Source organism: Anoplopoma fimbria, chromosome 9 (assembly GCF_027596085.1).
Source record: "Anoplopoma fimbria isolate UVic2021 breed Golden Eagle Sablefish chromosome 9, Afim_UVic_2022, whole genome shotgun sequence".
Classification (NCBI taxonomy): Eukaryota; Metazoa; Chordata; class Actinopteri; order Perciformes; family Anoplopomatidae; genus Anoplopoma; species Anoplopoma fimbria.
In genome coordinates, this window is record NC_072457.1 from 3370854 (window position 1) to 3396375 (window position 25522).

At 39.6% G+C, this 25522-nt stretch overlaps 2 protein-coding genes across 2 annotated transcripts; one reads left to right on the forward strand and one right to left on the reverse strand.

The window, feature by feature from the left end:
• Nucleotides 1-3776: 3776 nt before the first annotated feature.
• arhgap19 (Rho GTPase activating protein 19) lies at nt 3777-14366 on the reverse strand. Its single transcript, XM_054604420.1, is given in 13 exon segments — nt 3777-5877; nt 6326-6427; nt 7086-7199; nt 8004-8111; nt 8267-8400; nt 8403-8472; nt 9261-9326; nt 9532-9618; nt 10559-10785; nt 11051-11260; nt 11568-11648; nt 11991-12265; nt 14289-14366. Coding segments are annotated over 13 exon segments (1575 nt in total). The 5' UTR covers nt 14333-14366; the 3' UTR covers nt 3777-5820.
• Nucleotides 14367-16380: 2014 nt separating this feature from the next.
• Nucleotides 16381-23222, forward strand: LOC129095317 (B-cell receptor CD22-like). Its single transcript, XM_054603717.1, has 9 exons — nt 16381-16435; nt 17980-18327; nt 18456-18674; nt 19960-20220; nt 20785-21045; nt 21167-21260; nt 21392-21449; nt 22631-22716; nt 22817-23222. Exons 1-8 carry the CDS (start codon nt 16381-16383, stop codon nt 22712-22714), a joined length of 1380 nt encoding a protein of 459 aa, XP_054459692.1. The 3' UTR covers nt 22715-22716; nt 22817-23222.
• Nucleotides 23223-25522: the final 2300 nt, after the last annotated feature.

Genomic DNA, 25522 nt, shown 5'->3' on the forward strand with positions numbered 1-25522 from the left:
TCTATTCAGTGACAGCAGTAGCAGGAGCCGCCACCTCCAGTGACGGAAGCCTTTTTTCTCTCTCTCTCTCTCTCTCTCTCTTGCCCTCTCCCACTTACCGTCTATCTCTCTCGCCCACATGCGTTTTCCTCCCTTGGGCAAGAAAAAGAGCCCAAGGGCTGCATGGACACAACGAGAAGAGAGAGAGGGAGGAAGAGAGGGACAGAGAGAGAGAGAGGGAGGAGAGGAAATCGTGATCACACTGAAGCATCCGATGGGGAAAAATGTGTGGACAGAAATAGGAGAAAATATTGTACAAATGAATATTAAGATTTTGCACCGGGCTGCAGGAACTTGGGTTGGTTGCGGGGGTGAAAAGGAGGGGTGGTGGTGGTGGTGGTGATGGTGGTGGGGGGGTTTCTTGTGAGACTGGCATAACTGGAATGCCATAAGCTGCCACAGAGCTTACTCAGAGGTCTATTATGAATTCACTGGCAAAGCTCTGAAATTCAAATGGAGCTTCTTTTTTTTTTGATCTCCACAGAAACGCTGGCTTCGGCTTTTGCCATATTACCAAGGAGAAGAAGAAGAAAAAAAGAATCTGAATCATCAGGATGATATGTGGTGGAGGGTGAAAGCTACATTTATACCACTAAAAGAGTTCAGTTGCCTTTTTAAGGATTGAAACAAAACCAGTATGAGTGCAAACATGTCTTCATTATCGCCTAATCCACCTCCAAATGAACCTTTAACCTGAGGATAGTGAAAACTGACTATTTACCAGAGCTCAAAGTGATATTTTCCTATTCTGTCGAATCAATGACAAAATTTACAAGGATAAAAAAACCAGAGAAAATTAGCAAATAGTCTGAACCTTGCAAATGTTTAATTTTTTGCTTTAAAAAATGACTTCTTGCCATTAGTTCGAGTTTTTTCTCACCCTGGAGCTCTAAAAAGAACAGTACGAATGATGAATGGATAGCAGGGTGACGGCGTAAAAGTCCTTTTGTAAGAAGTATAGAATTTTTGGGGGCAATTGTCATATTTAGCACAACATCATCATGTGATCTGGAAAATAAATCATGGGCTAATGTGGAGAATAATTAAGATTCTTGGCTTGATTTGACGATCAACAACTGGAGGGCACAGTTTACCCCGGGCTTTCTATTTACCACCATACATGAGTGATTATTGCTCGTGGCCTCACTTTTTGTCTTCTGCCCCCACGCGCCGGGTTCATTTAACCAAGCGCTCCTCAGAAGGGATGGAAAAACAAATTGGCCACAGGCGGAGCTCCCGGCTGCAGCTGAATGGAATGAGTCATTCGTGGCGATAATCTGCAACAAAAGGAGGGACGAGATGTTGACATCTCCATGGGGTGGACCCCCCCCCTTATATCTGGGGCCATAATAGCCTTCTGGGTGGAGAGGTTGGTGGTGGTGTTGGTGGGGGTGGGGGGGCTTTTACTCCAGACGCGTCTGAATTGATTTCTGGATCGACAGAGCAGATGCTTTGCTCTGAAACGCGTCAATTCACAAAAAGCTTCAGATCAAGTCCCTGAATTTAAAGTCATCTGGCACATAAAAAAAAAAAATTAAAAACTTCTCATCCAACTGACTAGAGAGGACTTTTCTATTGTCAAATCAGCATCATAGTGATAAATATATGATTTGGTTAATTGGATCAATTAAGCCGGCAGAGTAAGTGGGTGTTAAATGACCTCCTGGTGAGACTTTTAAGACACGTTTTCAGCAAACGAAGAAATATTCGTACATCCAACTTGTTTGTGAGAGCAACATGTGGGGGGATATATAAGTAGAACACTGCTTAAGCACTACTTGATTTATTTAAAATTGAATGAAAATGAGTTGACTGTTTTGATTTTTTTCAAGAAAAGTCATTGCCTTTTGTTTGCCTCATTGTTTCATATTCTCAGCTGTGAGAATTTGCTGCTTTTCTCTTGTCTTTCACGACAGTAAACTGAAAGTCTGAGTTTTGGACTCTTGGTCGGACAAAAACAAAACAAGCAGTTTGAAGTTGTCACCTTCGATGACAATGTTAAGACTTTTTTTCTGACTATTATTTCATCAAATGATTAATAAAGAAGATAATCGACGGACAAACCGACAACGAACACATATCTGTTTAAAATTTTAGATTTTTGCAAATTCTGCTTCATTATATTTGCAGTGTTTTCAGTTGCACTCAGACTAAAGGCCATAAACAGACTTTAGATCAAGCCTCCTGAAACAAACATTTAAAGATGCACAACTCAAAATGACTTCAGATCATGATTACCTAAAGAAGAGAGATGTGTGTATTTAACATCACAACAAAGTTAACCTCGGTGAAATGTTCTTTTACTGTGCAACTACCTCAAAAATGTCATTTACGGCTGGGCATTCTACCACTAATCAATGATCATTTTGTCGTCCTGTTGATTAAGCAATAAACTGGACCTGAATAAAAGCATTAACCCTGTTTCACTGCAGGTGAAAACCCAACAGCCCTAATTTATGAACCTGTCAAATCAGATATGAGATCGTCCCATCGTGCTAAAACGTTTTGCCTAACTGATCTTGTCGTTGTTCTACGTTAGAGATCGAGTGTTCCTTTAATGGATTACAAGTAGAAGTAGGCTGCTAATCTGGGAAATCTGAGGAATCACTCTGCCTGCACTGCTGAATCCCTACCAGCTCCTGGGGACACCTCGCTGGCTGAGCCTGACCTCTGACCTTCCTGGAGTGGGGGGGAGAGAGAGAAAGAGTTTCTCAATGGGTACCTATAACATATGATACAACTATCATTATTATCATTGTTATATAAGGATAAATAGAAACTGTCAAGATGGGCAGCAGAGTAAGAGTCAATTAAAAGGCCAACATAGTATAAAAACACTAGCAGGGTATTCTCTACACCTCTGGGTTGTTTGATAGCACCCTCTAGTGGGCAAACACGAACAGTGCATGTGTGTGAAGCCTTTGGGTACAGAGCAATTACACTTGAAAATATAACAAACAAAGAATAAAATCAATTGAAACATTCATTTAAAACAGACTCGGTATGAAACATCAAAAGTTTTTAATCCAAAGCGGAAGGTTCGCCAAGGAATCCAATGAACTGTACAAGGGTGACTTACTTTACACTAAAATACAAAAACAAAAAAACAAAAAGGTTATCACAGATTAAACCAGACGTGCAACACTCACAGATGAGTTCATCATGACCAATTAGACGGACAATTTATTTTTAATCACCCTTAAAAGCAAATTAAAAGTTTTCCACGTCTCAGTAATAAAGAAATAAGGTGCAACTAATCATTCATGTTAGGTTTAAATGAAGTTAATTCCACCCACAATTCAGTTGTTGGCACAGCGTACAGAAGAACTCATCCGTGACAGAGATCAGTAACTAAATGTTTCACATTTATGTAGTAGAGAAAAACGAAGACACACAGACAGATTTGAAAATAAACAAAAAAAAGGCTGAAAGGGACTTTTTGTGTTTCAAATATAAAACAACATCTCCACATCATACAGAAAGTAACAACTCTCTTCTGAGTTACAAAAGTAATATAAAAAAAATATGAAAAATAGTCAATGTACCAAAAACATTTTTGTTTCCCAAACAGTAATAAATACAACACAATCCAATTAAGCTTTCCTTTAAAAACAGGTTTGTAAAACTTCAGTCTTTTAACTGATAATGATGAGATTCATTTAGGAAAAAAAAAAAAAAGGTCCTTGTCAAATGGACAAAGTAAAAAAAATGTTAATATACTGTAAAAAAACAGCAATAAGAGGTAAGGTGTCATAGTGACATGTCAGTCACGGTCAATCACTTTCAACAAACCCATCGTTACGACGTCCGCGACACTCTCAAAAACAGGATGCAGCAGTAACACATACTGGTTCTGGTGCATCCGTCCCACGCTACACAACAGACTGAGCAGAAGTCAGATAAGTCAAACCGAGAAGAGTAAAGCTGAAGGAACAGGGGGAAAAAAGTCCCAAATATTTAAAAAAGGGGGCATTAAGTAAATTTTCACTTTTTGAAAACACACAAAAATGACAATGCATCAGTGTTTTTTTGTCACTTTTTACGTACTTGTTCTTTTTGAGATATATTCAGATTTGAATCACGATTTTTGTAATTTTAGACTGTATTTAGTTAGATTTTATTAGATTAGACATACTAGACCTTTATGCTGAGATTGTTACATTCCTCCCGTAAAATTACGACCCTTTACTCGCACAAACAATCTTAAAAACAAGTCGCTTTCTGCGTCTAACCCGATTAAATAGTTCGGGACGATGCGCATTAAATTCCACATTAATAACTGTAACAGGATTAAGTTTTATCATAATGTAAATAAAACAGAAACAGGTGACACTGCCTGACTTTAAGTTCCTTTCTTACTTTACTCAGACTCGTGTTTTACCAAGAGTGGCCTCCTCTTAACACGGTTCTCCTCAGATATACGAGAGCACATGAGGAGCTGACTGCAACAGATTTCTGCTCATTCCAACCAGCGTAAATTCATACAAAAAGGAAACTTTCATTTAAACCATCAACACAACAAATCTTCCCACCACGTGACCCCTTCCATCATCCAGCTGAAGAAAAAAGTTAAAGTAAAATAATATGTATTAAACATGTATTGTTTATGATGAAAAAGGAGATCATCAAGGAAATCCTGTTTTTCATTTCAGGATGAAGGATTGGAAAAATAAAGTGACCTGCTCTCTGATTCTGCATCAGCAGCACAACAAGGAGAAATAATCATCAGATAACGAAAGAGTTACAACACATCGTACCAAAAAAAACACAACATCCCCATTCCTAAATAAAGACAACAGCAACCTGTACAACATGTATACGTGTCCCACACTCTACAGCAGACTGTTAGTGGTCATAGGTTCTGATACAGTAGCTACTAAAACAAGTTTCAAGTGAAGCCAAACCAAAGCAAAGGCCCTGCTTACTGTTTGCTTTTAGGTTATTCACATTAAGGTAGAGCTAAGAATCGGCCCCAAAGTTTAGACTTTATTAGACATTTTTTTTTTATAATGCTTTAGCAGTTAAAACATGATGTTTCAGCAGATCATTTAGGTCCTAGATGGTTCTGTTATATCGAGGTTATTTAACGTAATTATTGTATCTACTGACACCCATTCACCAAAATAAAAGAATCATCTCTGATTCAAATAAAAAAAATAAAATAAATTCTGCTGGCAGAAAGATTCCAATGTACCATAGACACCAGAATTCATTTGGTAAAAAAAAAATTAAGAGGGCTATTAAAAAGAGAAATTTGCATTCTGGTGCGACTCATATTCTCACAAACCAAATGCCTTTTTTGGGCATTGTTTAAGAAAAAGTGTGGCTGATCAATTATTATAACTTAACTGAATCAGGCGTTAAAAAAATATTCTCCATATTGATACATCATTTTATTATCTGAAGGCTAAATAATAAATCAACGGCAATGAGAGGGAATATTTTGGAGGCATTTCTGTAAATAAAAAAAAAACTGATTTAGCTTATTAGATATCCTATCGAGGTCATAACTGTTTCGTGTGAATCGGAGCAGATTCAATATTACATTGAGACCATCTGGAGGATTTATTCACACACGGTAGCAGTTTGTCAAACTCACATCTTGACGGATGTCCAGCGGCGAGTTCCTGCCTTTGGTTTGGTCGCTCTGGCGGCGGCTAAAAGCTGCTGTATTTTAGTCACAGTAAAAAAAATAATAGACGTACTACGATGATAAACAGGAGGAATAATTACATTAATACTGCCCAAGCAAGTCCCGTCCGAGACGAGGAGGAGTTTTTATTACAGTGAGATCTCCTGAGAAGGAGAGAAACACATCCTGGTCACACAGAGAGAGTCCTGCCGAGAGACGAATGGAGGGAGGGAGGGAGGAGAGAGAGAGAGAGAGAGAGAGAGAGAGAGGTGAGAGGCACGCATAAATTAATGAATTAAATCCTAAATCTTTGTGAGAAAAAGATTAAACATAATGCAAGTCTATGTCCTGTGCAAAGAAAACAATTTGAGAAAAAAAATGTCTATTGATGTCTATATTCAGCTGTTTCTTGATTCTCAAATGTATTTTTTGTTATGAAAAATTCAAGTTTCTAATTAACACAAAAACATGTATTTTTAAAGTCCTGGTTTACATGGAATGAATGAATTTACAAAACTAAGACAAAAAGCTTGGTTTTACACATTGTTTGGTAAGACATAAAAAAAAAAAAAAAGTGTCACGTTTTCATGCCTCTAAATGTATGAGCAGTATTTGGACAGGGTTTGTTTCTTGGGCCGGGTAACGGTGTCATACCTTGGAAACCTTCAGAGCTTTGTCCTTCTTGAAAGTGAAGTCTGGGTTTTTTACCACCAGTCCAGCTTTCCCCAACACATGACCATTCAGTGGGCTGTTCACCTACACAAACACAAACACAAACACAAGATGAAATGTCGGGTGATTTTTGTGGAATTTTGTGGCAGCAGAAAAAAAAAAAAAAAAAAGAGTAGACTTTCATTCAGACACATTCAGGGCTCAACACTCACTTTTAAATGTGGTTGCCGGGCGTCAGCTTTTGTTTGTCGTTTTTAGTCCCCTTATATTTTGAGTAATTAAGATACTAAACATCAGCATAATAATGAAGATTAGTCATTTTTAACATGATTTACAGTATAATTCTCCATCCAGCTCAAAAACGTCCGAATACTTCGCCTCACGAGACTTCGAACATTTCCTTTTTTTTTTTTCGTTCAACTTCATCTGGTTCTTTGCCCGTTGAATTAGTTTCCACATTTGTTTGTGTTGCTGACGGGTTAGTCGAACTTTCCCCACACGCAGTTGTCTCTAAAACCGATGCCTCTGCACACAGGAGTCTGTAGACAACCGTCTGTATCAGTAATAATTAAAATATCACTAATTCAACAAATATTTTAAATATATTGGTCGCCAACGGCAACCCTAACTGTCGAGCGCAAAATAATCTCAATGCCAAGGAAGTAGATAACACAAAGCCAACGAGAGGAAAAAGCACAACTGAAAATATAAAGTGCATTAGACATTCTCTAAAAGGACTTACCCCTTGCAGGATGACGTTCTCTTTTCCGGGTTTCCTTCCTGCCCTGGTGACGATATCAGGGGAGATGTGGCGGACCCGCCTCTCCGCTGTCAGCTGCTCACCGCGAGCTTTGCGCTGTTAGCAGAGCATCAGAGGGGGAAAAAGGAAACAAACGGTTCGTTGTGTTTAAGTTTAAGTGAGAGTGACAGTTGTGTGGCTCTCAAAACAGGTCGGGTATACCCAGATATTAAAAAGCCCTGACCCTCGCATCACCTCTTGATAGGCTTTGAATTTGAACATATAAAGATTGGCATATTTCAATATATTCAATTTCAGATTTTCTTTGATCTACGTCACTAGTAGGGCTGTAGTCAACCAGAGGATTTCTTGATGTCAAAAGATTATTTAAACAGCTTTCTAACTGCTGAAATATTCAACCTGATGAGCCGCGCTGTACAATTCTGTTAAATTAGCTTTTTCGCTACATTTTGAATATCGTTTGCCCTGATTTTTTGTTTAATTCACTGAAAAACTGTCTTTGTGAGTGGTAAATAATAAAATACATCATTATCACAGACCAACAAGAACGACCAGAATTGCTCCTCAGTGTCGGACCAACAGTCGGGAGTTTCTAGCAAGCCAATGTTTCGTATTTGTGAGGCTAAAACATCCATCTAAAACTTGAATCACTCTTCATTACGGCTCATGGGACTTTTGAACTTCTCTGAATAAAGAGACCTAAGTATGCTGACAGGAAAGCAATCCTTAAAGGCCTAACAGGACCAAATAGTTGGTGAGTGATTCATGAGGTGAAGTAAAACCACCAAAAATGACTCTAACGCAACTAATGCTCTGACTTTGACTTCCATGTTCTGTAGGTTACTGTAAATGAAATGTGGAATAAATCAGGTTCATTTCAACTTTCAGATTGTTTGGTACCTTGATGAGGCCACCAAAGGAGCGGGACCGCGGATGTTTCTTGCCGGGAGCCGGAGGCGCCTGGTGGTTCTCATTAGTCGGCGTCCCTGAGGTCGTCTGCTTGACTAACTGCACATTGGACAAAGAGAACATCGCTTACATTTAATGTTAAAAGACAAACAACACAAAAACTCTAAAGCAAACTGACATCGGGTTAGTTCTACAGCAGAAGGAGCTCGGCGTCTACATTTATGTTTTTTTCTCAGACGGTTAAAAGGTGAAACCTGTCGGACGAGTTTCTTCTTCTTGGCGGAGTCCGGCATGTTGTGGTGGACGTGTCTGAAGAGCTCCTTCAGAGCCTCTTCTGTGTATTGCTGAGCCGGTGATTGGCACTGCTCCTGAGAGCTGGCCCCCGAACAGCCGTCCTCTTCAGGGGCAGCGCCGTCCGCTGAGCCGGGGAGCTGCTCGCCGCCAGCAGCTCCAGATCGTCCTGAGTGAGGAGAGACGGCAAGTCAGACACTCTTTTAATTGGTGTTTTCCACATTTTTAACGGGAGTTTCTCAAACTGTTTCAACATGGTTTTTTTTTTCATCCTAAATATTATTGAAGTGGGCATTTGCGAGCAGCAGGGAAGAGTTCACACTTGTTAAAATTTAGCTTGTAGCCAGGGATGACACCAAATGAGCTAAGAACAGAGAGCACACTAGGTTTATATTAGGGCAGAGATGCAAGTCATCTGCATAAAGTGATACCATCTGCTCAAGGCCGACCCTGGTCACACCAGTGATGTGAGGGTTGGGTCGGAGTGCAATAGCGAGCGGCTTAAAGTGGCCCTATTATGCCTTTCCACTTTTTCCCTCTCCTTTAGTGTGTTATATATATTTTTTTACATGTAAAAGGTCTGTAGAGTGTAAAACCTGGAGTCCACGCCTAAAAGGAGTCCCCCCCCAGAAGCTCCTGAGCTGCCTAAAACGGCTCCATTGAATTCTCTCCTTCACTTCTGTAACTTTATGAGATCATAATGTTCCGGAAGTCACGTAAAACTCCTTAATTTGTTAAAATACACCAAACACTACCACTGTTCCTACATATTTCACTCTCTTTTTGAAAAGAAAAAATGCTACCATTTTAATTCATCAGATTTAACATTATTATTATCTTCCCCTAAAACTGCATTTGATTGGAAGTTTAGAGGAAAAAAAAGGAAGGGAGTTAATACAATGAAATGCCATTTTAAGAGGAGTGGTAAGTGAGGACAAACTGCTTCCCTCCACTAACCTTGGTCTGCAGAGTTTTGGTCCCAGTGAAGTGCATTCTGGCATATTCCCGCAGGTAGACTGGAGCCTGAACCACACACAGCAGACACAAGTCACTCAACCACTGTATTATCCATTAAACTCGTCACATATTGTGTTTCTAGAGCCCAGTTAGTTTCTGTGCTTGACTCTCAAGAGTATCTGCTGACTTTTATCATCTGAAAACAATATAACTAACCTAGTTTAATATCTAAATGTTTGATTGTTCCGTCGTGTGTATTGACAATAATCACCCTGAAGAGTTTCTGCGAGTGTTTGATGAGGAAGGCCATGCTGTTGTTCAGTTTCTTCAGATTGTCTTTCAGGTCAGTGGCTGTCATCTGGAGCAAGAGAGAGAACAGGAGTCAGAAAAACAACTTAAACACTCTATGGCCGATATCTCCAAATAAGGAAAATCACAATAAATCGGTTTAGACTGATAAATAGCACTACAGGTAAGAAGCAAAATATGTATTTCTGATTTTGGGCTGAACTGTCGCTTTAGGTGACATTGTCTACAAGGATAGCGTATTAGAATAGAGCAATGTTCTGTAAGCTGGATGAAAAATTGTTACGGCTCCCCCCTCGCGTTTCGGCACGCATGTTAACCACTGATTAATTACACAGTTTCACGTTAACCATCACAGTGTGACATAAAGTTTTACTGACGATCGTTATCTGCAAATATTCAGTAAAATATGAGATCAGGACATCAGCTTTTATGCTTTTCTAGTCTCTGATATTACATTGTAAACAACCAATCTGAGTTTAATTCAACAGGAGAGCTAGTAACGTTAGCACTAACGGCTAACAAACGGAGGTTCCGTTCATTTACATTATGATGCGTTCAGGCTCTGATCAGTGAAAATTAGAATTGGGCAAAGGTAAATTATAACATTATCATGATGTGTTCACATGTAATCATGTACAATTGTTGTTATGGCTTGTTTACACTAAGCTCTAAGCAGCTTATGATATACCATTAAAACTACTAAGATTTATTTATTTTTTTCAAATCATTTGAATTGTATTTTTATGAACAAAGAAAAACTATGGATGAATAAAACAAAGTAAAAGGATAATATTTAGGATTTTTGATGGTTTACAGACTTCATAGTGGTGGAATGATTTTTGGGACGGTGGCCGTTGCGCCACTAATAATTGTAGCAAAAATATTCTCTCCCAAATTGAGCGAAACCGTCTTCAGCCATGATTTTGTCATATGTTACAAGACCCTGGTCCTTGCACCCTCATTATGTTGTTATAAACTACAAATCTTACATGTCTGGGCCAGACGACATGCGGCGCAAACATGAGCGCCAGGTTGGAGGCGGACATCTTGTTCTTGTCCTGCTGCCTGGCAGTGTGGTAGAGCAGGTCCAGCAGCAGTTTGAGCAGTGAACGGTTGGCCTGAGGTAGCAGCAGGAAGAGAAGCTGCAGGGCCTCTATTTGACGCTCCTTGTTGGGTATCGCTGTCTTGTTGCCGTGTTCGTCAAACAGAGTCATATCTGGAGGCGGGACATGGGTGGAGGAAGTGGATAAGTCATGGATAAACTTACTCAAATCACTACAAAAAAAAAAAAGAAGAGCTGCCTTGTTCCTCCTGTTAAGCAATTGTCCATGACAAACAATTTTGCACTGAAATTTAAAAAAGGAATTAATGAATTGAATGTCTAGCTTTCGTTGCTGCTACTCTAAATTTTTGACTAAAACATGACATTGGAATACTATAGTGTTTATTGTATCGTCCAGTATTTGTTTGTGTATTCATACCAGCTATCTTAAGGTGTGCGTGGAAGTGTCTGTGTGTGAGCAGGGGCTCGGGCAGCTCTCCCAGGAAAGTCTTGAGCAGCGTGGCCACGTCATTGGGGTGGAAGTCTCCACACCTCAGGTCGACGTCGACCCCGCTGTTGAGGAGCTCCTTCAGGGTCTGCTGCCGAACACTGTTCCCCGGCACCCGAAATAGACCCTCAACGTGCAGATCTGAGTGTGTAAGAGCAGGTCGGTATCAGCACGTAAAAAAGTTAAAACATCTGATATTTTCAAAACATTTTGGTCTAATTTAGACTAATTTAGGCTTACTCATTCTTGGCATTTGTCTTTTTTTATTCCAGCTAAAGCTCAAACATCAGGGTTGTTGATGGTTTAAAAGCAATCACTGTATTATTCGTCAAAGAACATTTTGTTCTTTCTTTAAACACCAAGAAGTCGTCACTGACATTTGCTTCTGATAGTCACAGCATTGAGGATGTAAAAACAACTCTTCTTCTGTTTTTACTGAATGACTCACTTTTGCTGAGGTACTCAATGAGCTGGTAGATCTGGGCAATGCAGCTCTCTGTCAGTGGGGTTCCAAAGACAACACCTTTATCTGTGAAAATAATAGGAGGAAATGAGAGTGAGTGATACCATTAGGTTACTGTAAGAGCGCATCCATTTCTGCCACATTTGCATTACAATAGATGAATCTCATCACAAACAAAAGACAACATAGGTTTAAAGCTGATATTAACGCTAAGAACAAGGCCGATGACATTTCATACATCCTGTTTAAGTACGTATTGGCACACAAGATCAAACAGGCTACAAACATAACAGGTAGCCACATCTCTTGGTGTGCTTAATGTCAAAATTGTGTAGAAAAACGAGGGGGGGATATTCACTGAGGCTGTTGCTGGTGGTTATTCTAAATGTCACCTAGTTGACCTCTGACCTTTGCGCTTGAGGAAGTTGAAAGAGCGAAAGAAGCCTCCATTTCCCCCCGTCGGGGTCTTAGGGCTTTCCTCGCCAAGGAGCTGTGCGAACTCTGTCCCGGGAAGATCAATAAGGCGAGTGATGTTACTGAGCACCAGTTCCAGGAAAACATCGGGGTTCTCATGGCGGAGTTTTTCCACAAAGAAGTCCGGGTTGAAGATGACTGGTGGTCGGCCAGCGCGAGAGCCGCCCGGTGATTCCTCATGATTGATCACCATACTGCACACTGTTCCTCTGAGGGGGAGACGCAGGGCGATTATTATTGGAGAGGACTTCATACACCTGATAATACAGTAATCGTGAGGTTAAAAAAAACAACACAGGCTTCTTAGTTTTAAAAAGGTGGTTGCTCAATGGATTTGTGTATGCTTCAACAACTAGTGGTTCTAAATAATTAGACATCTTTGATCAACTTCCACATTCATTAAATTGTGTATACACAGAAAACATGTTATGTCAAATAGCCAAAGATGAAATAACCCTGATGACATCGGTAGAAGGCGTATATTCCTCAGACTTTAGAAAGCTGCTCCCATAGCCACAGACGACATCATACAGCTGCTTCCACAGGTTGCAGGACTCTTCATGACGTGTAAATCTTCATAATGCCATTTTAACCTTATCTTCAACAACGTCGTCTATAGAGCCAACACAACAGCATTACTGTCTACAGCCACAACAACGACCACAGAGTAGAAACGACACCTCGCACAATTTCAGCAAAGTTTGACCATCATAAGATAAACAAAGACAGGATGTGATTCAGGGCTTATTAATATTACGTTCATGCCTGTAACGCAATTGAATAAATAGGAAAATATAGGGAAAAATAGGAATAAATAAATAGGGAATAAATAGGAAAATAAATAAGAAATAAATAGGGAATGAATAGGAAATAAATGGAAATAAATAGGAAATAAATATATAGGAATAGGAAATAAATAGGAATAGGAAATAAATAGGAAAAGGAAATAAATAGGAAAAAAATAGGAATAAATATATGGGAATAAGTGGGTAGGAATAAATAGTGGGAAATAAGTGGAAGTAGTGGGAGGAAAGTGGGTGGGAGTAGTGGGAGCAGTAGGAGTAGTGGGAGTGGGAGCAGTGGGAGTAGTGGGAGTAGTGGGAGCAGTGGGTGGGAGTAGTGGGAGCAGTGGGAGTAGTGGGAGCAGTGGGAGTAGTGGGAGCAGTGGGAGTAGTGGGAGCAGTGGGAGCAGTGGGAGCAGTGGGAGCAGAGCAGTGGGAGTAGTGGGAGCAGTGGGAGTAGTGGGAGTAGTGGGAGCAGTGGGAGTAGTGGGAGCAGTGGGAGTAGTGGGAGCAGTGGGAGCAGTGGGAGCAGTGGGTGGGAGTAGTGGGAGCAGTGGGAGTAGTGGGAGCAGTGGGAGTAGTGGGAGCAGTGGGAGCAGTGGGAGCAGTGGGTGGGAGTGGGAGTAGTGGGAGCAGTGGGAGCAGTGGGAGCAGTGGGAGTAGTGGGAGTAGTGGGAGCAGTGGGAGTAGTGGGAGCAGTGGGAGTAGTGGGGGGCAGTGGGTGGGAGTAGTGGGAGCAGTGGGAGCAGTGGGTGGGAGTAGTGGGAGCAGTGGGAGTAGTGGGAGGGAGTGTGGGAGCAGTGGGAGTAGTGGGAGCAGAGCAGTGGGAGTAGAGTAGTGGGAGCAGAGCAGTGGGAGTAGAGTGGGAGTAGTGGGAGTAGTGGGAGCAGTGGGGAGTAGTGGGAGCAGAGCAGTGGGAGTAGTGGGAGTAGTGGGAGCAGTGGGAGCAGTGGGAGTAGTGGGAGCAGTGGGAGTAGTGGGAGCAGTGGGAGTAGTGGGTGGGAGTAGTGGGAGCAGTGGGAGTAGTGGGTTCATCCCACAGCACTGCATCATTAACATGAAGCTGAAGCAGATGAATGAAGCTGAGCCAACAGATGACGTGCAACGTAACGTAACGTAACGTAAGATGACGTCACAGCGGAAGACGCCGAAGCTAGGCTAACAGTGCTAACGCCTCCTAAAGCTAACGCAGGCTGATGATTCCGACCAAAACAAAACCAAATAAACACGTTAACAGATACGCACAGTGCTGCAGATAACTAACACAATGCCCGTCGTTATGGTAACGCTACGTAGCTGACGTAAGCTACGTAAGAGTGACAGCGCTCACAAAACGTAACCTACGTTCACCAGTTTTAGATGTCTAATGTTCAGCTTTAGCCGTGAGTGATGCTACTAGTGTGTGACTGTAGATAACATGAAATAAAAAAGGAATAATGTTCGTTCTTACCTTCTACTGTGCGTGTTTTCGTCAACATCTTTACCCGCAGCCATGTTCCGTTTGAATCCTCCGCTGTTGTCCTTCAGGCCCCGCCCACCTCGTCAGCCATTGGTTCGTTTGTCGAATGTCTCTCACTGTGATTGGTCGGTTTGAATTCAGCAGCCTTGTCAATAGGAAGTAGTTTGTAGTTTATAGTTTATAGTTTAGTTTATTTGCACAATTGAAAAATATAAAAAACACAACATTGATAAATTATATTACAGTGCAGGAAGAGGCAGAAAGCCCACTGGGCTTATTTGAAGCCTCCACCTATATAATATTTTTAAAAATAACAATACTATAACAAATACAAAAAGAAAATACATAGTACAAGTTGTATTCAACTAAAAACATGTTAAAGTTTGGGAATGGCTTCAGATCATCTTGCCTTATGTGTGTGAAATGTGTCATGTAACTCAAAGGTTTATTATTGTGACATTCTAATTAAGTGATAACATCTTTAGGTGTAGTTGTTATAAAATGTTCAGTCTGGTTATGAACAAACATCTATCTTTTCAAAACACAAATGTGAAGGGGCAGTGACAAAGCAAATTAATAAGTGTGTCTGGCTCAGTTACATTACATTACATTACAGTCATTTAGCAGACGCTTTTATCCAAAGAGACTTATAATAAATGTATTCAACATAGGTATTCAAGAGAACTACTAGTCACCAGAAGTCATAAGTGCATCTCCTTTCTTAAACAAGCATCTAAGAGCATAAACCAGAGCAAAAGTACAGAAACAAACTAGTATGAACACAATAAGTGCAACAAACTAATACGAATACAATAAGTGCAACAGACTAATACGAATACAATAAGTGCAACAAACTAATATGAATACAATAAGTGCTAAGTGGAAGGCTCAGGGTAGTAAAGTTGTATTCAACTAAAAACATATTAAAGTTTGGGAATGGCTTCAGATCATCTTGCCTTATGTGTGTGAAATGTGTCATGTAACTCAAAGGTTTATTATTGTGACATTCTAATTAAGTGATAACATCTTTAGGTGTACTTAAAATGTCCAGTCTGGTTATGAACAAACATCTCTATATCTTTTGAAAACACAAATGTGAAGGGGCAGTGAAAAAATTCACAATTGTGTCTGGCTCAGTTCCACAAAAGGTGCATTTAAAATCCATGTCAACAAATATGGAAATTATGATGTAACATGAGTAAATGTTATGAAACATATAAGTGGAAGCGGAAAAAAACATGCTTTGGACGAGTTTGTAGTATTTAATTGTGAATTGTGAATGATTTAAATATAGATAGATATATTGCTTTATTGATTGTTGCAGCAGCTCAACTACAGTGAAACAGTTAATAAATAAAGCAGATTATACAATAAAAATACAAATAATAAAATTAATAAAATGAAAAGCTTTCCCTTTGTAAATCATATCAGTTAAGTTCTGACTTTCTTTCCCCATGTTTCTTGGTATATAATAGTTCTTAACTTTATCCAACAAAATTTATCACTAATAATTATGAAAAGAAAAAAAAAGCTTCACATAAAACAGCTTCTTGTTTACATGTTTACTTCTTGTTTATGTGAATAAGTATTTTACCAGTTGTGGCTCCTCCTTCTGGCCAGAATAGGTAGTGAAGTTCTGAGAAGGTCACATGGGTTTATAGGAATTGAATCACTGTACTCTATACTGTATATGATTGTATTTCATGACCTTTTGTGGTCTCTTGAAGATGAATCCCACTGACTTCAACGATCACCTGACTTTTCCTCTAGAGATGATCATGAGTTGACTCCCTTTCATTTCCATAAACTATATTTTCAGTAGTTGATGCATTGTTTGCAAAACATCTGCAAGATTGACTTCATCATTGCGGCTTATGTATTTACAGGCATCGACGTGTTCATGCTCATTTAAAACATTAATAGGAAGGAAGCAAGGTCGGTTTTAAACAGCTTGATAACGTTTAATGTAACTGTGCCAACCACAGAACACACAGGCCGACTTCAAGACCACATCCTCCTTTTTACTGTAGACGTGTTCATGATGTTTCTGATCTACCTGTTGATTCAACAGAGAGGAGCAGCTATGAGTTCAACAGCAGCAGCCAGTGGATTTGTCGTCTTCCTTCTCTCTGTACAAGGTACTGTACATCTACATTTATATTATGAGGCAGTTAGCGCACCTCAGAAAAACAGAGGAAGTTGTGTTTTTAGTTAATAAACTGATTTGAACTTATAGTGGTGAGAACCCTTCAACAATATATTTATATTGAAGTCTTTACAGGACGACCAACAGAGAGCTGTTTCTAACACCAGCAGAATCAGTAACATTATAAACATTATAGACTGAAGAGTTGTGCACCATTAAAACAGTAAATTTGTGTATATGTGGAGTTTCTGATCTACCTGCTGATTTAACAGAGAGGAGCAGCTATGAGTTCAACAGCAGCAGCCAGTGTTTTTGTTGTCTTCCTTCTCTCTGTACAAGGTACTGTACATCTACATTTATATTATGAGGCAGTTAAAATAAACAGTATGTAGGAATTTGCGACTTTTAGCAGTGAGGTTGCAGATTTTAGTTGCTTTTTTTCTCTTTGTGATTGCTTTGCCTCTTTGTAGTCTTTTTGTATCTCTTTGTAGTTGTTTTATGTTTCTTTATAATCATTTTGAGTCTCTTCCTGGTTGGTTTGTGTCTCTTTGAGTGACAATTTTTAGGCTCCTCACAGGCCCAGAGGCCTTATGACAAACCATGTAGGTGATCTTCCAACCAATCACTATTAGACTCTGGTGCAACAACGCCAAAACTTGAACCTTCAATAGTTTCCCACCTAATTACACCCAAGAAGCAGAGAGCACTGCTGCCAGGATCCGAACTCTCTCTCTCTTTTTTCTGTATTTATATTTGCAGATTCAGGGAGTGTTACACTTAATTAATACACTGTCAGATGCTGCAAAGTCAGATTTGTTTTGTTTTTAGAAGAGCAAATTTAACTTTTGGAAATGTATTTCACATCTGAAGTGTGTGTTTATGTCGACTTTTGAAAGCCATTTCCTGTCAATTGCTTAAAAATAGCAATCTGTCAGTGATCTGTTATTTTCATATCACACTATTGGCCAACGTGTCAGTTTCCTGCATTTATCTACAGTTTCCGTTCACGCTCTGCAGCAGCCTGACCACACAGCAAAGCAGACTCTTTAATCTTTAGCTGTTTTAACTCGTTTACTGTGTTTAAGTTGACAGTTTCAATACATTACTGTTCCTTCCAAGTGCAAAGATCATGTGTACATCGTTGACTGTTTCTTTACTTTATAAATCATTGCGAAACTCAATAATTTGCATATTTCTGCATACCTCTGATCACTTAAGCACGAACCAGAAACATTAAAACTTGTTGTACAGTATAAACCCATTTTAAAAAACAGACAAAAGTCCGAGCAAAGAAGAACTATATAAGAACAAAGTCTTAGTTTAGATAAAACTGCAGTAAAACAGTTTTCTAAAGTTTGCTCCACCTCCCAAAAACAAGTTGTTGCTATAAGATTATCTTTGTCTCACACTGACTTAAAGTGGGATGTTTTAAGGAACGTAGCTTCACACACTGAAGCACCTTCACTACAAATGAGAGTCTGTCCTCTGATGTTGTTCTGAGTCTGACTGTGGTTCCTGATGTGCTCTGTGTTACAGTGATACAGAGTGAGGATGGCTGGGGAGTGACTTACACTCCTACTGAGGTCTGTGCTGTAGAAGGATCAACAGTGGAAATACACTGCAACTACACATACCCATCTAGAATACAGCACAGTGATATCAAGGAAGCATTCTGGTTCAAACAGAAAGGTGGTGAACCTGTGGATCTGAAAACAGACTCTGAGTATTCAGGTCGTGTGCAGTACAGATGTTATGTGAAGAAGTGCACTCTGACTATTACAAACCTGAGAAAGAATGACTCAGCTGTTTACAAGTTCAGGTTCGGGAGAAACCAACCACGAGAGAAATATACTGGTTCACCTGGAGTCACTTTGTCTGTCACAGGTAACATTAATAATTTAATTCACATGTTAATAATCTCCAAATGTTCAACATCTAGAAAACTAGAATATAAATGTCTTGTGTGAATGTTGACAGTTTAATAAAATAACATTCCTGTTCCTTCTTCACAGATCCAGGTCTCCAGGTGAAGGTGATCAGATACGATCTTACCCGGTCGTTGCTGGAGTGTAACAGCAGTTATGTTCTGCCTGATAATCCTTCCTACATCTGGTACAAGAATGGACAGCACATCAAGACAGGACCATCTTCTTATTACGCCAACTTTGGTTCTGCAGACAGCTACTCCTGTGCTGTAAGAGGATCTGAGAATCACTGTTCTCCTCCAGTGTGTAAGTTTACTCCACTGTGTCAGCCTGTGGAGGTTTAAGACCATTTCATATGGCGGCACCAGTCTGGTACTGAATGAGAATTTATGGTTACCAAAAATAATAAGCACATCTGTTACAAACCTCAGGAGGTAGAGGAGTCGTCTACTGATCGGTTTGTGTTGTATTGGAGTTAATTTAACATGTTTAACTGAGACAGAAGGCGGACTATCATTTCTTTTAAAATTGATTTTCCAGGTTCTCAAATTTATTTAAAATTATTAAAAAATTAATAAGAGGATTTTTTTATTACCCCAGAAACGAAACTCAAGTTTCACCCTCCACCTCCATTATTTAATACATCTGTTTGGTAGACTCGGCAGAATTTTTTACAAAACATAACTATGAAGTGATCTTCCAGCTGGGTGTAAGAAACAATCAATAACTCCCTACAACAGCTAGAACTGAGCTAACGACACAACCAGCATCTAAAGAGAAGAATGTTGATGAAGATTACAAATGATTAAAGGCTTGTTATTCTCAGTTTCCACCAGCAGGAGTCTCACCTGTGACAGATCCAGGATCAGCACTCTGGACAGCTGCTGTGATAAATAATAGGGACAGTCTGAAAGACAAAAAGAGAAATATATATTAAAATAGTAAATTGTCTTTGATAACATTTTATATAATCTTTAAGTATGTGTATTCATTTCTCCTCCAGATGCTCCAAAGCTTCCCTCTGTGTCAGTGAGTCCCTCTGATGAGATAGTGGAGGGCAGTTCAGTGAATCTGACCTGTAGCAGTGATGCTAAACCAGCAGCTACATACACCTGGTACAAGAAGAATGGATATTCATCGTCTCGTCGTCTCAGTAAAGAACCTCAGCTCGTCTTCAGCTCCATCCAGTCCTCTGACTCTGGACAGTATTACTGCACAGCTGAGAACCAGCTGGGGACGAAGACATCTGAACACATCTCTATAATGTGAATGTGATGTGAGTGAAACAGTTTATTCAAAGATAACAAACATCTTCAATATGTCCAGTCTTTACAGGAGAAGATTTCACTGATCATAACTACTTTCTTCAGCTCTACTTGCTTCACATTCAGTCTGCTGTAATTCACTGAACAGCTTCAGCAGATTTTGGGATAAAGTTACAAACCATCACACATCCATTTGTTAGACCACCTTTAAAGTTTGAAATGCTGATACACAAAGACATTCACAGTTTATTATTCAAATACCACTTGTTCTTCTGTATTAACACAATATTAACCTGGAATCATCTCTGTTAACATTTCTCCTCCAGATGCTCCAAAGCTTCCCTCTGTGTCAGTGAGTCCCTCTGGTGAGATAGTGGAGGGCAGTTCAGTGACTCTGACCTGTAGCAGTGATGCTAACCCAGCAGCTAACTACACCTGGTACAAGGACAACCAATCACGTCCTCGTGGAGAAGAAGGCATTTATCGTCTCACCTCCATCAGCTCTGAGGACAGAGGGATATACTACTGCAAGTCTGAGAATCAACATGGATGGATTGACTCTTCATCTCTAGTCATTGATGTCAAGTGTGAGTTCAAAACATTAGAAAATGTATTGTTACTTTTATTTTCACTTTGACTCAGACAATAGATTAAAAAAAAAAAATCTTTGGGAACTTTTTCCTGAAACTGGCTGAAATTATAAACACAGACCCAGTAAACTGCTTTGAAAAGCCTTGAAATGTTTTTAATATCTTATCGGCTGTGTTTGTAGAAAACCACAGGAGGTCAATCACCAAACTGACCAAGCTTGACACTGTGTTGAAATCTTTAATAGCAATGCACTTGCTTTTGCAAGATTTTAAAGTCCCAGCATCACATTGCTTTGATAACTGTGCAGAAAAAAAGTTTTGTCCACAATGTGAGAAGATTATTGAGTTTAATTTAGTTGTGATGCACGTTTGAGGCCACAGAAACAGAACACGAAGAGGAAATACGTTTCATGTTCAGGTCTGTCAGTGGTTACTTTAGCTTTCTCTAGATTTCTATGTTAACATAGTAACCACAATGCTGTGTTGTTGTTCCTCCTACAGTTCATGTCTAAGAACATGTCCTCTAAACAAAGATTCAAAAGTCTCTCTTTTCTCCTCCAGATGCTCCAAAGCTTCCCTCTGTGTCAGTGAGTCCCTCTGATGAGATAGTGGAGGGCAGTTCAGTGACTCTGACCTGTAGCAGTGATGCTAACCCAGCAGCTAACTACACCTGGTACAAGGAGGGTGAAGACTCACCAAAAGCATCAGGACAGATCTTCACCATCACTGACATCAGAGCTGAACACAGTGGGAATTATTACTGTGAAGCCCAGAACAACAGAGGACGTAGTAACTCCACCTTACATCTGATTACTGTAGCAGGTGAGTTTCTCCATGACTCTTATCTTCTGTTAACAAACAGCATGGCCTGGCAAGTTAATTCATGAATCAATCAGTTCTAATAATGTAACGTGCTCTATATCTAATAACTGTCTATCTCCAGTTCTAGATAGAACATCAATGATAATACATTACACCAGGTGGACTCTGGTGGTTTTGATGCCGATTCCTCTGCTTCTTTTTTGTCTGTGGATGAGGTGAAACAACAAGAACTAATCCTCACTGATCTTTTACTTTGAATATTTAATTTAATAGTTTTAAAGTTTTCAATAAATGTTTGATTTATTTAATTAATTTGTGTATTTGTTTGTTTTTGGTTTCAATCCAGGAAGAAGAAAGCTCTGAGCTCCACCACTGAACCACATGAACCCATAGAGCCTGTGGAGGTGAGAGAGAGATTTGGCCTCAGTGACAGAACTTACCAAAGGGTTTATTGTTTGTTGTTATTATGAGGTCATAAAGATAATTCACACGTTACTTTATTAGTAATCTTTGTTTTTATAAACCACCAATGTGTATTTACCCTCAAACTTTTTCCGACCTTATTTATTGCAAATGTCTTCGTATCCGACAAGAAATTTAAGGGATAAAGAATCTTATTGACCCTCCGCTAAGCCCCTCCCCCTTGGTTACTGTTGCTAGGCTTATCAAGCTTTTGCATCCCGGCATGTCATCGATGCAAACCAGCCACACGTCAATTTTAGTCAAACTTCTGTCTCCACAGGAAAAAACTCAGTTAGGTTTAAGCAACAAAACTACTTAGTTTTAGGAAAAGATCGTGAGTTATTTAGTTAGGTTTAGGAAAAGATTGTGCAATAATGAATTAGGTTTAGGCAACAAAATTACTTAGGTCTGTGAATAGATTTTTAAAATATTTCTTTAGGTTTTGGAAACAAAACTACACATTTAGGTTTAGGAAAAGATTGTGAAATACTAAGTTGGATTTAGTAAAAGATCGTAAAATACTTAGGTTTAGGCAGTAATTCTACCTAGTTATGTGTAAGAAAGATCGTAAAATACTTAGTTAGGTTCAGGCAAATAACCTACTTAGTCAAGTTCAGGAAAATATTGTGATATAGTTAGGTTAAAGAAAAGATTGTGAAATACCAAGTTAGGTTTAGACAAAAAAACTACGTAGTAAGTTTAAGTAAATTATAGTGAAATACTTAGTTAGGTTTAGGAAAAGATCGTGAATTTCTTAGTTAGATTTAGGCAACAAAACTACTTAGTTAAGGAAAAGATCGTGAAATACTAAGTTAGGTTTAGACAACAAAGCTAATTAGTAATGTTAAGTAAATTTAAGTAACATACTAAGTTAAGTTTAGGAAAAGATCTTTTAATACTTAGTTAGGTTTATTGTGAATTACTCAGTACGTTCAGAGACACTGTCCTCTAAGCTTTGAGGATATCTGCTGTCAGACTTGCAGGTTTCATACACACCGCTGAACGCTGCTAACGAAGGATTGTACAGTGGTCGTTCTAGGGGAGGGGCTTAGCGAAGGGTCAGTTGTATCTGAATTCCCTCTATGAGGCCTCTGACTCTCATCTTGTCGTCTCTCCCCATCAGTTAGACCTTTGTCCTGTGTATGAGAACATCTCAGCCATCGCAGCACAGACAGAAGACGAAGAGGAGCAGGAAGACACGGTGTGAAGGTCAGCCAGGTTTCAGTCTGCTGCATGGGGGGAAAAACAACAACTCAAAACTACTTCATACTTCCATTTCTGAGAAATAACTTAATGTGGTTTTCTTCAGATGCAGTTGAACCAGAGGGAGACTCACCTGGATGGAAACAGAAAGAAGTACACTGAAGTGGACATATTTACCTTTAATACCAAAAGTTATATTCTGAGGTCTTTACAAAGTTCCAACTATAGTTTTTATTTTATTATCTTAGCTTTTCAATCACTCTTTTTAATTGTATTCAAATGTTCTCTTATTATGTTTTATTTTTTAACTTTGTAATATTTTATGCTTTAAATTGCCTTGTTGCTAAAATATGCTATACAAATAAACCTTCCTTGCCTTGTCAGCTTTTGGAAACAGTGACATGTAGCAGAAGATTCATAATGCATGCTTTATTTGAACCTGTGCAGATACATTACATATGTGCATGATTTTACTTTAATGTAATGAATTGCTTTAGAGAAATCCTTTTCACCATCCAGGCAGAATAAAATGTATTTTATGCATTAAATGGTCTACATCTATGAAAAAACACTTAACACAAAATGTACCTTACCACAGAAATAAATAAACGTAGCTAGAAGTAGAGGAATAGAAACAAATGGCCTGGTATAAATACATTGGACAGTATGTTTGCAGGTACTGGTAACAGTTTGTTCAGTCAGAATGAGCAAGACGCTCTGAGGGAAAACCACACCTGCTGTATGTGTCTCTGCCAGGTAATTTAGGTCACCTGTTAAACCCAACCTGTAATGTCTCTGGACACTAGCAGCATGAAACCAAGGAAGTCAATGTGACTTTGTTGAATCAAAACACCCTTCATGCTTGGTACATCTTATTTAGTGAATTGAATCAGATTATATTGGTGGTTTAATTATTCGGATTTATGATAAACTGCTTACAAACTAACTTTTTGTCACATGATTTCATATCAGTTCAATCCAGGTTATTGAGTGACTTGCTTTTACTTTGCAATATACTTGACAAAGTCTACATTTTCGTATAGATATTAAGGCAAAACCACGTTTAAATTATATATATATATATATATATATACACATTTATTGGATGCGTCATCCTTCCTGTTTTACTTATGTGGAAACTAAAAGCTACATCGATAAAGGTTTCTCGGTAGAACCTCCTGGAGGGGTTCTAGATGAAACTTAGAATAAATAAAGGTTCAAGGTAGAAACCTTTGGATGGGTCCAATATGAAACCCTTGGAATATGAAAGGGTTCTGGGTAGATCCCCCTGTAAGGGTTTTAGCTGAAGCCCTTGGAATGTAGAAGGGTTCATGGTAGAACCCTCTGGGTGGGATCTAGATGAAACCCTTGGAATATAAAATGGTTCTCAATAGAATCCTTTGGTGGGTTCTCGTTAGTACCTTTAGAAAATGGAAAGGGTCTCAATATAACCTCCATAGAGGGCTCTCGGTGGAAACATCTTACCTTCGAAGATTCTCTGTAGAACCTCCTATAATGGGTTCTGGGTGGAACCATTACACCTTGAAAGGTTCTCTCTAGAACCTTTCATAGGGGTGATCAGGGCAACCATTACACCTTAGAAAGGTTATCTCTAGAACCTTTCATAAGGGGTGCAACCATTACAACTTAGAAAGGTTCTCTGTAGAACCTCTCATACGGGGTCCTGGGTGGAACCATTACAACTTATAAAGGTTCTCTGTAGAACCTTTCATAGGGGGTCATCAGTGCAACCATTACACATCAGAAAGGTTCTCTGTAGAACCTCTCATAGGGGGTCCTGGGTGAAACCATTACACATTAGAAAGGTTCTCTGTAGACCTTCTCATAGGGGATCCTGGTTGGAACCATTACACCTTAGAAAGGTTCTCTGAAGAACCTCTCATAGTGGATTCTGACTGGAACCTTTCACAGATGGTTGTAGATGTACCCTTTATGCTGGGTTTTAGGTAGAACCCTCTTAAAGGGTTCCAGGTGGAACCTCTATAAAAGCTTATACCAGGAACCACGAAGGGTTCTCATATGAGTACAAGCCAAAGAACCCTATATGGTTCTAGTTAGCATCTTTATTTCTAGGAGAGTGGTTAAGGTTAGTGTAAAGTCACCAGAGAATGAATGTAAGATTGTTGTGTGTGTGTGTATGTGTGTGTGTGTGTGTGTGTGTGTGTGTGTGTGTGTGTGTGTGTGTGTGTGTGTGTGTGTGTGTGTGTGTGTGTGTGTGTGTGTGTGTGTGTGAAGCCATTTGTAACCTCATTTCATGAAGTTCTATAAATACCTTTTCCTCACTCACAGGTGGCACCTAAGATAAACCCTTGAAGGTGGAGGAATCTGCCTCGGCTGCCTTCTCACGGTGTGAGGCGTCCGAGGGCAGAGAATCAGGCTCCATATGCCGGTCTAATCCGGTCCAGGTGGTCCTGTCTGCTCCTATTAGGAGGACCGGAGGAGCGACGCTGAATCAGAGAGGAAAGCCGAGCGAGTGTGTTGATATCCTGCCAACCCTGAGATTACTGGAAAATAACCCAGGAAACCCTCCAAACCTGTATCAGAGGTAAGGATGCCTTTTTATTGCACGCAAGTCCACCTAAATCTGGTCTGGCTGGATCAGTGGTTGGTCAGGAGGATCCAAGAGCTGATGAGACAATCAATGCCACTTGATCCCTATTAACTCCCCAACATGTGCTGCTTGTGTCTGCAGGATAAAGAGCAGAAGTTGAGGGACAAGTGCACTGCAGACGCCGGCGAGTACCACTCAAGTGATTGCGTATAGTATTTCTCACAAATACACGCTAGTTCC

Coding starts and splice junctions, on each gene's coding strand:
- LOC129095317 (XM_054603717.1), top strand. CDS start 16,381: ATGAGTTCAACAGCAGCAGCCAGTGGATTTGTCGTCTTCCTTCTCTCT. Junction 18,675..19,959: donor TCACTGTTCTCCTCCAGTGT/GTAAGTTTACTC, acceptor TTTCTCCTCCAG/ATGCTCCAAAGCTTCCCTCT. Junction 21,046..21,166: donor ACATCTGATTACTGTAGCAG/GTGAGTTTCTCC, acceptor GTCTATCTCCAG/TTCTAGATAGAACATCAATG.